The 12,439-nt window shown below is 36.5% G+C and overlaps 1 protein-coding gene across 4 annotated transcripts in view; it reads right to left on the bottom strand.

Annotated features, from left to right (window-relative positions):
* Positions 1-12,439, bottom strand: part of Ccny (cyclin Y) — a 203,463-nt gene that overhangs the window by 31,571 nt on the left and 159,453 nt on the right. For all 4 annotated transcript variants that reach the window (XM_063253663.1, XM_003468619.5, XM_063253664.1 and 1 more), the window contains 4 exons: positions 11,514-11,614; positions 6,558-6,593; positions 2,104-2,161; positions 1,897-2,016 (listed from right to left, as the gene is read on the bottom strand). In XM_063253663.1, the coding sequence (XP_063109733.1) occupies positions 1,897-2,016; positions 2,104-2,161; positions 6,558-6,593; positions 11,514-11,614 (315 nt within the window). The remainder of the gene's footprint in view (positions 1-1,896; positions 2,017-2,103; positions 2,162-6,557; positions 6,594-11,513; positions 11,615-12,439) is intronic.

Below are 12,439 nucleotides of genomic sequence, written 5' to 3'. Positions count from 1 at the left end.
TGTTCTGCAGTTATAAAACTACAGTGGTATTTCCAGAGCTTAATTTATTCCACGATTCTGGAAAAGATGGTGTAATGGTTGATACTATGTCAACTTAAGAAGTTCAGAAGTTTAACTAAGGGACTCAGCAGGGAACCAAGGTCCTCACTTTGTAAATGTCCTGAGTAGTGCAAGAGGAGGGCAGGGAGACAGTGTGAATGCCACACTTGCCCAAGGCAGGTAGCCTGCCTACAATACAAGTGAGGAAAAGAAGCTTGCTCTTTCCCACTTTTTTGCTTTTGCTGTTTTTGTTGTCTTCTGCCACCTTAAAGTGTTGCCTCTATGCCATGCCATGCTGCCTTGGAGTCAGCTGACTATGGACTGAAACCTCCACAAACTGTAAGCTTAAATAAACCTTTTGTTATTTTTGGGTGTCAGGTATTTTTATCTCAGCAGTGAGAGAAAAGTAACCAACACAGGTGGCCATGTTAGTGTTTGTATAGGAAAGATGGCCGCAGTTGTGTTCATCACCAAAAACAAGAGATAGTAAACAAAAACAAATTCTGCCAAATGCTTCTGCTCATAAACTTTTGCAAACAAAAGCATTCATGAACCAAGATACCACTGTACAGGAGTAAGAAATAAAGTTAACAAGTGGGTACTGCATGCTCCTTATGTTTCAGGCAAAATGTGAGGTACATCAACCCCATCAACCCCATGGAAGTTAGCACCATGTACCATATTCAATAATTATTTATTAAGCGTATATATGTCAGGCTGCTTTCCAAATGCTGGTCATACTACAGAGGCATACCAAAAGCAAACAGAGTTCGGTCTTATTTTCCACAGGAATTAAGGTTAAAAAGAAAAACGTTCTGCCTTCCATTACAGTAGTTTCCAAATAAATCTCTTTCATGGCATGAACTTTAGTACTACTCTCAGCAGTGGTTTCTTCTCATGTATCTTCTGTCCTCCTTCATGCACAGATTCCCTTCAGACTAGTCTACCTACATAAAAGTCTCAAACTTACTGCTTTGTTGTATTTTTGCAAAAACCTGAAATCCTTTTGAGAAACAAAATAAATATAGTTCTCAGTTATAACCTTAGAACCTATAATCATTCTAAATTACCAAATGATAACTTGAACATCTGTTTTTACCTTTAGACTACAAGTTCAGTGAGAAAGAATAAACATATGGATGAGCAGATGCATATGCCAACATGTTTACTGTCGAACTAGCCTAAAGGCACAGCTCTTAGTGTGGAATGGACACAAGAGTTCCTAGGTTGCCTGTATAATTTGTTACACAATGATCACTTAAGGAAGGTTGCTCACTCAGACAAAGCTCCAGTGCACAAAAAGTCATGGAGAGTGGGTTGCACTGTTTACTCTACTCCTAAAGGAAATTTGACCTAAATAGTCCAATTGTAAAATCTAAAAACAAATTTTCTTTTTTTGTCTTAAGTCTTAAAATGCAGAGTGTTTCCATATTATCTGAGTATCTATCTTATAGACACATTACATAAAAATGAAAAATCATTTGCAATATAAACATTCCTTCCTACATAAGTGTTCATACAGGATGTTACATATTCATCATAGCTCACTAATGTCATTTGACATCACTGTAAGGAATGAATGAAGAAAACCAGATGTTAATAGACGAAGGATAGCCTTGACTCTTCTTAGTCTTCCTTAGCCCAACTGTTTTTACTTACTTGGTTTCAACATTCCTGTATTTATTAGATGAATGTGATTTCATAAATGAGTTTAGATGAGGACTGAAGAGCAGAATCATTTCAAATACACATTCTCCCAGAACAAAAGAAACCATGACATGTACACCACAGTGTTCCCTGATGAAGATCCTCTATGCCTCTACTCTAGAACTAGAGGAGCAACCCAAATGTACTCACCAGGGTAACAATGGCACATTCAGCTGTCAGCTGTGCAGCACTGAACAGTGTCCGAACAAACCGGTAAATCTGCTTCTGCTCTGGATTGTGTTTGTCATAATCTGGTGGCACTTCGGATTTCTGCAGAAGGAAATTCTGTCTTATGACTAGACACCCAATAGGAGCAAAAGCAAATTAAATGACCTCATGACATGAAGAGAAGATTACCGAAAGAGGGTGAAGGTTTTCATCAAAAATATCTAAGAGCATCCTTCCATCTGGGTCCCTGCAGGGAGGAAGGGAATAGTAGAAAATGGAGTTTATTCTTTACAATAATGAGTATCATTCAAAATATAAGAAAAATATAATTTTGCTCAACTTTATTTCAAGAGATAGAAGTAGTGCTAAATTTAAGAGAGTGATTTCTGGTAAATAATGGCTTGTCTTTCTTTGACTAGTTCATGGAAATAAAGCATAGATGTTTGAGCCTTTGGCTTGCCTGAACTACACTGACTACAGAGGAGCTGTTAAAATACGTAACATACTTAATATATACAAGTAACAAAACTTGCTTTATTTTTTAATATTATAACAGTAAAACAAAATGATATGACCAAGGTTTCCTTTATTTTTTAATAACACTAAAACAAAATAACATGTGATCAAGATAAAAATAAGAAAACTTACATACCTAATTTACTAACAGCACGTGTCTCCACAGACAAGCTGCCATTGGTAACTGCAGTGTTTACTTGCCATATGGCCTGTGTATACAATGCTGATGCATCTGTGAGTTTCAGTGTGGACACATACACTGGGTTTGGGAGGTGGAGCCAGCACTACATTGTGTGCTCCTCTGTACAGAGTTCCCTCATCAACTGCACTGTTAAAGGTTAGATTTAAAAATGTGCCCAGAACGCTACCATTCGGGGTGGAGCCTGGTTAAGAGGGGCAGGCTGCTGGGAGTGTGACTTAGAAGGCCATGTTCCTGTCCAGGCTCCTCCTTTCTCCCTCTGCTTCCTGACCGCCGTGTTACCAGCAGCTTTCTCTAACAGGCCTGCTCACCATGCCATTTCTGCCTTGGAGCCAGCTGAATCCAAGGAAACTTGGATAACCTCTCTTTCCTTTTAAACGGTGTGTGTCAGGTATTTCGTCCTAGCAATGGGGAAGTACATTGCTATTATACAATAGTCCACACTCAAACACTGCACAAAGCAGGCATGGAAAACACTGCAATAAGGGTGAAATTTATAATCTTGAGGGGCCATAGCACTTGCTGTCCAGGACTACACACAGCTCATAGGCTGGATGGGCCTAAAATGAACATTTGGAACCAAAACATTTAATTTTAAACAAAAATCTCGATTTTAATTTTCCAAGTTTTCATATGAACTAAATCTAAGCAAAGACTTAAATTTCTTTAAACATACTACTTCTAAACAAATGCTAACAGATCTGTATAAACTGAAATCACACTGCAGCTGACATAGAAGAAGTCTGAGCTTCAGAACGATCATTCGTGGATCCTGGAGATCAGTTGGGAATGTTCACAGCAGCTTGACCGTTCAACTAATTAAAGAGTTTCACAAATTTTTATTGAAAAACAATTGGTCAAAGTAAAAAAAGCTTCACTTACTGACCCATGAGTCTATGACAGCATGGCCAGCTGTCACCAGACTGGTTCCAGTGGTGGGGTCACTGTCTGCGTACTGCCTTAAGCTGCCAGGCTCTGCGGGAACCATTGCATTTGCCAGCTGAAAGTGCTATTTTCATCTTGTGTAATTTAAGTTTTTCCTAAATTTTTTTCTTTAAAAACCCAAACTGGAAGCCACTACTTCTGGGTAACAGCATATATAGTCGTTTCAGGTTTGTGCTTCCAGCATCAGCTAGGCTTAGAACATCAGAAGGCTGACAGACTTGTCCCTAGCACACATTCATCTCCTCAAAAAGAATGATTTGTGCTATGTTTACTATCTGTAAATATGAAGAAAAAAATCTAACAAAGCAGCTTGCTTTTCATTCCTGCATTTGCACAATAGAAATTAAACCTCTGGCTGCTGACCCTGTGCCCAACTGCTCCTGCCTGTGTGAACACAGTAGCAAAGACTGGGACAAATCCAAGTGGCAGAAAGGCTCAACCCAACAGCAGAACACAAAAGCGTAAGGACAGCTCCTTGGGGCACCGGCTGTCCTTCCTTTAGCAACAGCTCCTTCTCACAATCAGCAGATTCCCTCACCTTCCTTACTGCCTCTCCATGGTTCACAAGCACTATAAGCCCAGCTGAGAACCTACTGCCTTAGGCAGCCAACGGTCCTGCTCAATTTTCCTGAAGAGAAACATTCACCAGAAGTAATTTTAACAACGCAAATGGAGACTACAAAGAGAAATGAAGATTCAGAACTTGAACTAGACTAGGAAAGGCTATCTCCTGCAAAATGGACTATTCCTGTGGACTTCCATGAAAAGCTGCATACACTCTGGTGGGCAGCACCACCTGTCTCATGTTACTCTCTTGCCAATCAGCACCAGGATTTGCCATGCATGTTTCACTGAGGAAGAGCTTTATGGACAGTTAGACCTTCCCTTCCCATGCTGCTAGTTCATAGATGGTCACATTTTTAGTTGGACTTTCTCTACTTCCATTCATTCCCCACTACCCCGTCCCTGGGGACCAAATCCAGGGCATTCACACTCACTGTCACTCAGCCCCAGTATCGCTCTTTTTTTTTTTTTTTTTTTAAATGTCTTGTTCAATTGCTTGAGCTGAACTTGGGATCCTCCTGCCTCAGCCTCCCAGAATTCTGTGATTATAGGCTTGTACCACCATGCCTGGCTTCTACTCACTTTTGACCTAGCTTATCACCATTAATCTAGAAGAGCAATATGATTAAAGGTCTTGGTTGATAGATTGCTTGGATTTAGTTACCAACTGCCTAATGTACTCCTTATATAATCTTAAAGCTTCTATTTAATCTCTTTGTGCCTTATTTGTAAAATTAAAGTACCATTACTATTACTCTATGGAGCTGTAAGCTATTAAAGCTATAGAAGATTATGTATTTAAAGAATGAAAAGAGTAGTCTGAGTAAGCACTTACTAAAGTTGGCTGTAATCATTACCAACTATGATTAAATCAGTATCAGGAGCTGTGATAGTTGAGGAAGCAAAAATCCTGAGCTGGGAATACGGCTCAGTATAGAGAGCAAGCTTAGTATGTACCTGACTCTGGCTTTAAACCCCAGTACCAAAAGACAAGACAAAACAAAAACACAACACCACAAAGAAATACATTAGAACTTCAAGTCCAAGACTAGCTTTGGGCAACCTGGCAAGGCCCCATCTCAAAATTTAAAGGTGTGCAGCATGTGTGTGTTGTGCTGGGGATGAAGTTCAGTGCAGAGGCTGAGTTCAATTCCCAGTATATGTGATGGTGGGTGGGTGTGAGAGTACTGCTGAGTTCACTACCAGTATTATTACTACTTTAAGCTTAAATATTTTAGAAGTTTGAACTACCACAGAAATTAGCAAAAGACAAAATATGTATTTTCACTGTCTTTTTAGTTTAAAGGCACTAAAGCGATAGCATTTGTATATTCTTATATTCAAGAATTTCAAGCACAATTAAAAACACAATACAGAAGAAATTATTTCACAAAATTCCTGTCTAGGTGTTGGTTTCCCACTGTGCCAGGAGCCATATTGCTGCCCCCTCCCCTTCACTGAGTCGAACTCACTGTCTGCGAACAGCCTGCAGGCGGTATGAACCCACAGGTGAGATCCATGCTCCGTGGCGGTGGCTCGCTTATTCCCAAACTAGATCACACCAGCTGTACTTCTTATGCACATATATATAAAATATCATAGTACTCACATAAAATATGACTGCAGTAAGATTGCCTGTGTTTTTATGAAAATTAAGAGGCTGTTTTGGAAAATTCAAAGCAAACGACTAAAAATAACTTCTGTAGAGTAAGCATAGTCACAGTCTGAAAGAATCAACAGTCAGTATTTTGCAAATGTTGAAATTTTCTCACTACTAGTGTGTGTGGAGGAGCATCTAGAAAAGAGGAATTATAAAAGTGGTTTAATATCCCAGGCTTGAATCAAATGATTGGACGTTGAGTTTTTTAAAAAAAGCAAATAAATAAATGTATTCTTATGTGTTTCATGTTGAGGTAACATTCTTGAGGTAATTTTTTAAAAATTCCTTGTTTTTGTTGACTTTTTAAATTTGCCAAGTCATTTCCAAATATACTTCTTATTGAGAGGATTTTGAGTACATTAAAAGTTTATGTTTAAATAGATATCAAAATTTCCTTGAATGAGTTCAAACTATATTTTTCATATTAAAGTTGCATACAGCAAAATTTTAAAATAACATGTTATAAAAGGATGTTTAAACTAATTAAAGAAAAGTAAGGAAGAAGCAGCTTAACATTATCAAGAAGCTTTGTTCTGTCCTGTTGATTTCAACGACAAACACCCATTTGGTGTCCTCTAATTCAGAAGCAGTTGATATTTACCAGGAAAGTTTTAATAAACTACACTGTTATCATTAGAAATTCTATGAAAATAAGATACAAAGATAAAAGGCAAAATTTCCAGCAACCAGAAAATAATAGGAAAAAATAAGCACAATAGAATTTCATCTATTTTTAGAACAAATTAATCATTCACATACCTGTTTTTGATGTGATAATATATTGCAAGAGCTACACTGTAAAATAAAATAGAGGTTCAATCTTTCATAAGCATATTCAATAATATCTGTGATCAGTCACAATATCAATATTTCAGTTTAAATAAAAGTCACCATCCATCTGAACAGTCACATTTCATTCAGAATGCGGATCAAGAAAATGCTCTCCTCAAATGAAAGCAATCTGGTACTCCTTTTCAGCAGTTACTAAATCTTTTTCTAAACACAGAACTTCAACTGATACTTAACATAAACTGTTATTACTATGACATTTTAAGCTTTCTTTTCTTGTAAAATATACACTCTAAAAAGAAAAAAAAAGGTGGTAAATGGTATACTAAATACCTTTAGTAATTTCCAGCTCATTCCCTACTGGTACAGAAAATTAGTGGTTTCTTTATAGCTACCAGAAAAATGACTATCACCCACAGAGGGTTTTTCTTACTTTTTAAATCAATAATTTCTTAGCCAACTATACAACTTACACATTTACTTGCTGAAATAAAATGGTACTGTAACTTACTTGTAATACTACTATAAAACAAGATTTTAAACATTAAAAAGTCTGAATTTAAAGAACGTTTCTTTACCCAGAATCTTTTCTAAAAAATAAATTTTTTTTGCTATAAAGCACAATATATTCATTACACAAATTTGAGAAAAGACAGAATGATGGAAAAAAAAACCAATCCGTTTGTCCAAATATAGTATCTGTAGCCTATTTTTATCCTTGTTAACATTTTTTAACCATTAAAATTATTCTGGGAAAATACGATGGGGGTGGGGGTGCCTACCAGGACTAGAACTCAAGGATCCATACTTGCCAGGCAGGCCCTGCACCTGCTCTTTGTTCCCACTCCACCTTTAATATTTTAAAAAATAAAACTAAAACTACATGGAGACGGCCTAATCTTTTTTTAATTTCCTCTTTGATAAACTGGCTAGATCCTTCCACTCTGTCTTAAAGTTTATGCAGGTGGCAAAAAAGTTATCCTTACAGCTTCTATTAAAACACAGCTATTTGGCTATATCAGACTTTGCTCTGGTTCTCTGGAGAAAAGAAACTGTCATACTAGATACTAGTCTTCTGTCAGAGGAATAGCTGTCAAAACGTTTTTTCCCATTCTGTAGGCTGTCTCTTCACTCTGTTGGTTATTTCTTTTGTTTTTAATCTGATATGATTAAAAAGCTTCTGAGTCTTGGTATTATTTCTTGTACCACTGGACTTCTGTGCAGAAAGCTGTTGCCTACGCCTATACCTTCAACAGTTGTATCTGTTTCATCTTCCAGCAGACTGTTTCTTTTTAACATTTAAATCTGATCTATTTTGATTTTAGTTTAGTACAAGGTAAGACATGTGGATCTAAACTCAAATTTTCTGTATGTGGATATCCAATTTTCCAAGCACCATTTATTGGAGAGGTAACCTTTCCTGCAGTATTTTTTGTTTCTTGTCAAAGATCAAACAGCTGAATATGTCTGGCATTGTTTTTGCTCCCTCTATTCTGTTTCACTGATTCACATGATTGTTTTTTGCCAGTACCATGCTGTTTTAACCACAGTAGCTCTGTAATATAACTTAAAAGCTGGAACTGTGATGATTACCACTTTGATTTTGTTATTCAGGATCGATTTTGCTATTCCACATCTCTTCTACTAACACATAAATTTTATGATTCTTTTCTCCAATATCTCAAAATGCTGTTGGCATTTTGATTGGGATTATGTTACATCCATAAAATCAGTTTTGGAATCATGGTCATTTTAATTATTGTGGTTCTGCCAATCTAGGAATAGGACATTATCATTCCATTTTCTAATATCCTCTTCAGTAATCTTTTGCAGAGTGATATAATATTTACTTTAAAGGTCTTCCATTTCCTTACTTTAGTATTTAACTTTTCATGACACTACTGTGAATGGTACTGTTTTCCTAATTTCTTTCTCAGTGAGTTCACTATTAGCATACAGTACTGTTAGTAATTTTTATGGGTTTACTTTGAATCCTGCTATATTGCTGAATTTTGTTGTTAATTCTAAGAGTCTTCTGGTGGAATTTATTCAACTGCAAATAATGACACTTTGACTTTGTCTTTTCCTGTATGTATACCTTTTATTTCTCCTGCCTGACTGCTCTGGCTAATGTTTTTAGGACTATGCTCAACAGGAGTGGTGATAATGAACACCCCTGTCTTATTCCTGAGGGAAAGCTTTCAGTTTTTCCCCATTGAATATAATGTTGGCCATAGATTGGTCTTAAATGGCTATTACCAGATTGAGTCAAGGTCCTTCTATCTATTTTCTTCAGGGTTTTTAAATCATGAATGGGTGGTAGAAAACAACTGAAAAAATTAAAACCCCCTAAACAAAAGATTTAATCAAAAAATAGGCAGCTGGGGGCTGGGGATTTAGCTCAGTGGCATAAGCGTCTGCCTTGCAAGCGTGTGGTCGTGAGTTCGATCCCTGGTACCGGTAAAACTACAAAAAAAAAAAAGAAAAAAATAGGCAGCTGAAATGAACAGATACATCTCAGAAAAAGAAGTACCAATGGCCATTAAATGCATTAAAAAATGTTCAACATTGCTGGCCATTAGAGAAATGAAAATTAAAAACTATATGATGATACTCTCTTAACCCAGAAAAAATGGCTATCATCATAAAATATGTATATAATACAAATGCTGGTATGTGCATGGAGAAGAAGGAACTCTATATTGTCAGTAAAAATGTAATACAATTATGAAAATTAGTGTGGAGACTCCTCAAAATATTCTAAATAGGAATTCCACTTGACCTGGCTATCTCCCTTCTAGGTATCTTTCCAAACCAGTCAAAATCACAGTTTTACGTAATACATGCATAGCCATGTTTTCAGTAGCACAATTTATAATAGCATTGGAAATAGCACATATGTCCATCAACAGATCAATAGATAAAGAAAATGTGGTAATTACACATTTATTCACTGTATTTATTGTGCTGCAATGGAGTACTCCTCTGCCATAAAGAAAGCTAAACATCAGCCACTCACAAACAAATGGATACAACTTGAGAACATAATGTTAAATGAAATGAGATACATAATACCACATGGTTTCTCTTATACGACAATCTATTTATTGTGAAGATATGTATATTGGAAGTAATCAAAAAAATATTTTACTATATGCTAATTTTTCACATTTATACTACCAGTTTCTCAGTTCACTGAAGAGAAACTTTAATGCTATTATTTATATGTTTCATCCCTGTAAAGCTTTCTGGCTATGATCTCTTCTCTGAGTAACATTTGACCATTGTTTTAAAATTATGATATACAGCATATTAACTACTGTTATTCTCTAAAATTTTGTTATGAATTTTGCTTTTTCTACAAAACAGTACCTTTTTACATTATTTTTTGGAGGTATCAGTATCAAACTCTATTACCTCGTACTTGCCCGGCGAGCGCTTATGCCGCTGAGCTAAATCCCCAGCCCCATTTTTACATTTTCTTTATTAATATCTCCTTTTATTTTATTAAAATGAAAAAATAAAACTTGGCATTCGTCCAGGAAACCAACATGGTGAGAATGTATCGAGAGGCACAAGCTCAGAGGTTTCAGCACATACTAAAAAATTCCAGAGAGCTCAGATGTTTGCCTACAGCATTATATGACAATGGCTAATCTTGCTCTAGCACAAAGCTCAGATTCTTCTAAACCTTTCTCTTTCTAGATCTATTCATTCAAATGATTTAAGTGTTAAAAATAATAATGAGCAAATAACATTTTCAAAAGCATTTAAGGTGATGAGCTGAATATAAATGGAATGAAAGAGCTTTAGAAGCTTAAAAGAATAGGTCAAGCAGGTGCCAAGAGTCACAAAGTGCCCTGATCTTCAGGGTTTTCCAAACCTTTCGTAGTCCTAACGATTTATCTACAAAATACTTCCAGGAGCTACCTCTTCAGCATTACCTAGCAGTGAACTCCAGTCGAAGGGTGGTGATCAGGATACATTGCTATCTAGATCTTAGAAGCATGTCACACAACAGGAGAGACAGAACCCTCCACCCAAGGGATCTTGTTTTCCAACTTCTCCCTGAAAGATCTATTGATGTTTATAGTCCTCACTGCCTGACTAACTACAACCAAGATTATCACAAGGAGTCCCATTCAGAACAGGACTTCTAAGTTTGAAAACTCAGCATATTTAAACAGAATACTTTATAATTAGAAATGTCAATGCTTTTTTCATATGGTAATATATGGTTGTTAAATGTGCACTTTCTGAAACAAGTATAGCAGAGGCAAACTATTCAAGACTTTTCACAGCTGAGCAGCTGAACCCAGATCTTAGCATATCACATACGATCTTTACTAAAGGTAGCTGCTATCTCAGTGCTGATGGGATCATTACAGTGAAACCTCTTAAAATAAGGAAACGAATTTCTCCAAAGGGTAAAGGACTTGATGCAAAGACTCCCCCTTCGACTCCATTTTGTAAAAAGGAACTAAAGACCCCACACAGAAGGCTTGTACTCAAACCTTACTGCAGGTGAGAAGGCCAATATCACATCTTTCACCCCTAGGTGGCACTCCCGTCACATGTGAAGCGGGTTTCCTTCAGGACTATGGGAGCCAATGCTCTCTTTAGAGAAAGAATTGTGGAAGGACCGCTTCAATCCAAAACAAAAGGGCACAAAGCATACACAAAAATTAAGATTTACTTCAGATCACCTACATTTAAAGTGATTTCAAACATTGGTCTTCTATAGTAAGTAGTAATACATACAAATATTCTTAATAGCACACATCTTAATGTAAAAGTCACTTTTTGATAATTCTAGAATTCTCAGTACTCCCTCTACCTTTCCTGCCAATCTTATCACTCCTAGACCCAGAACCAGGTCTTCAGGGTAAGGCATAGAATAAGCATTTAATAAGTCTGTATACCCACCATTTAATTGTGTACTTGAGGTTTGGTTGACTGACTGTGCTATCATCGAGGAAGATCGTGGAACAGGAGCTGTACTTCCTTGCTATTTGTCCTGGAGGATGCTAGAAAGCAATGTCAGTAAGACAAAGACAATTAATTATACAGGGCTCAAAATCCTTCCAAAAACATCATTTTCCCTTTATCTGCAATTAGATCACAGAGGAAAAATGTGTATAGCACAACCACCAAGACAAAAACATTTTATTAAAAAGGATTTTTTTGTTCTTCCACCCCATTCCCATATCTTCCTCATTAGGAAAAGAGTAAATCTTTGTCTACAACCAAGAATCAAAGAATGCATTTCAGAATCCACAAAAATTACTGGTACTGAAACGTAGGAAAAGCATGGAATATACTGCTCACTGCATTAATGAAAACCCATAATAAAGATGACATTTTAGCTTTATGCACTACGATCAAGATGAAAATCCTCTGTACTCATTTATATACCCCTGGGAAAAGGCTGACTTGGAGGCTATAAAAATGCAACCAAGATTAATTAAAATCTAGTTAGCCTGCTTAAACGTCAGCATGAGAACTAATGAAGTGTTGCTATATTAAGGACAAAACGCATTTTGAAGATTATCTGACACTTATGAAAATGGATGACCTTTAGTAGTATTCTTATGCACTCTTGTTACTTGTTCTTTCAAAATTGTACATTTTCAGTTCTGTGGAGAAAGTTTATGGTAAAGAAAACAATTTATGTTATCACTGAAATCACCTGACTGAATGCTGCAGTTTTCTGACAACTATTTGAGAAACACAATTACTTAACATCAGTGCAGAACAAAATCTAATTATACAACCAAGTTACCACTTACTCGATGCTCTGTTGGCAGTCTGCCATTTTCAGCAACCAAAACACTAATCCCTTAGAAATCATA

This window comes from Cavia porcellus, unplaced genomic scaffold, assembly GCF_034190915.1.
Source record: "Cavia porcellus strain 051 isolate PalLab524CR breed Dunkin Hartley unplaced genomic scaffold, mCavPor4.1 scaffold_7, whole genome shotgun sequence".
Lineage (NCBI taxonomy): Eukaryota > Metazoa > Chordata > Mammalia > Rodentia > Caviidae > Cavia > Cavia porcellus.
The sequence above is the reverse complement of the archived record's forward strand: the minus strand, read 5'-3'. Positions and strand labels throughout refer to the sequence as shown.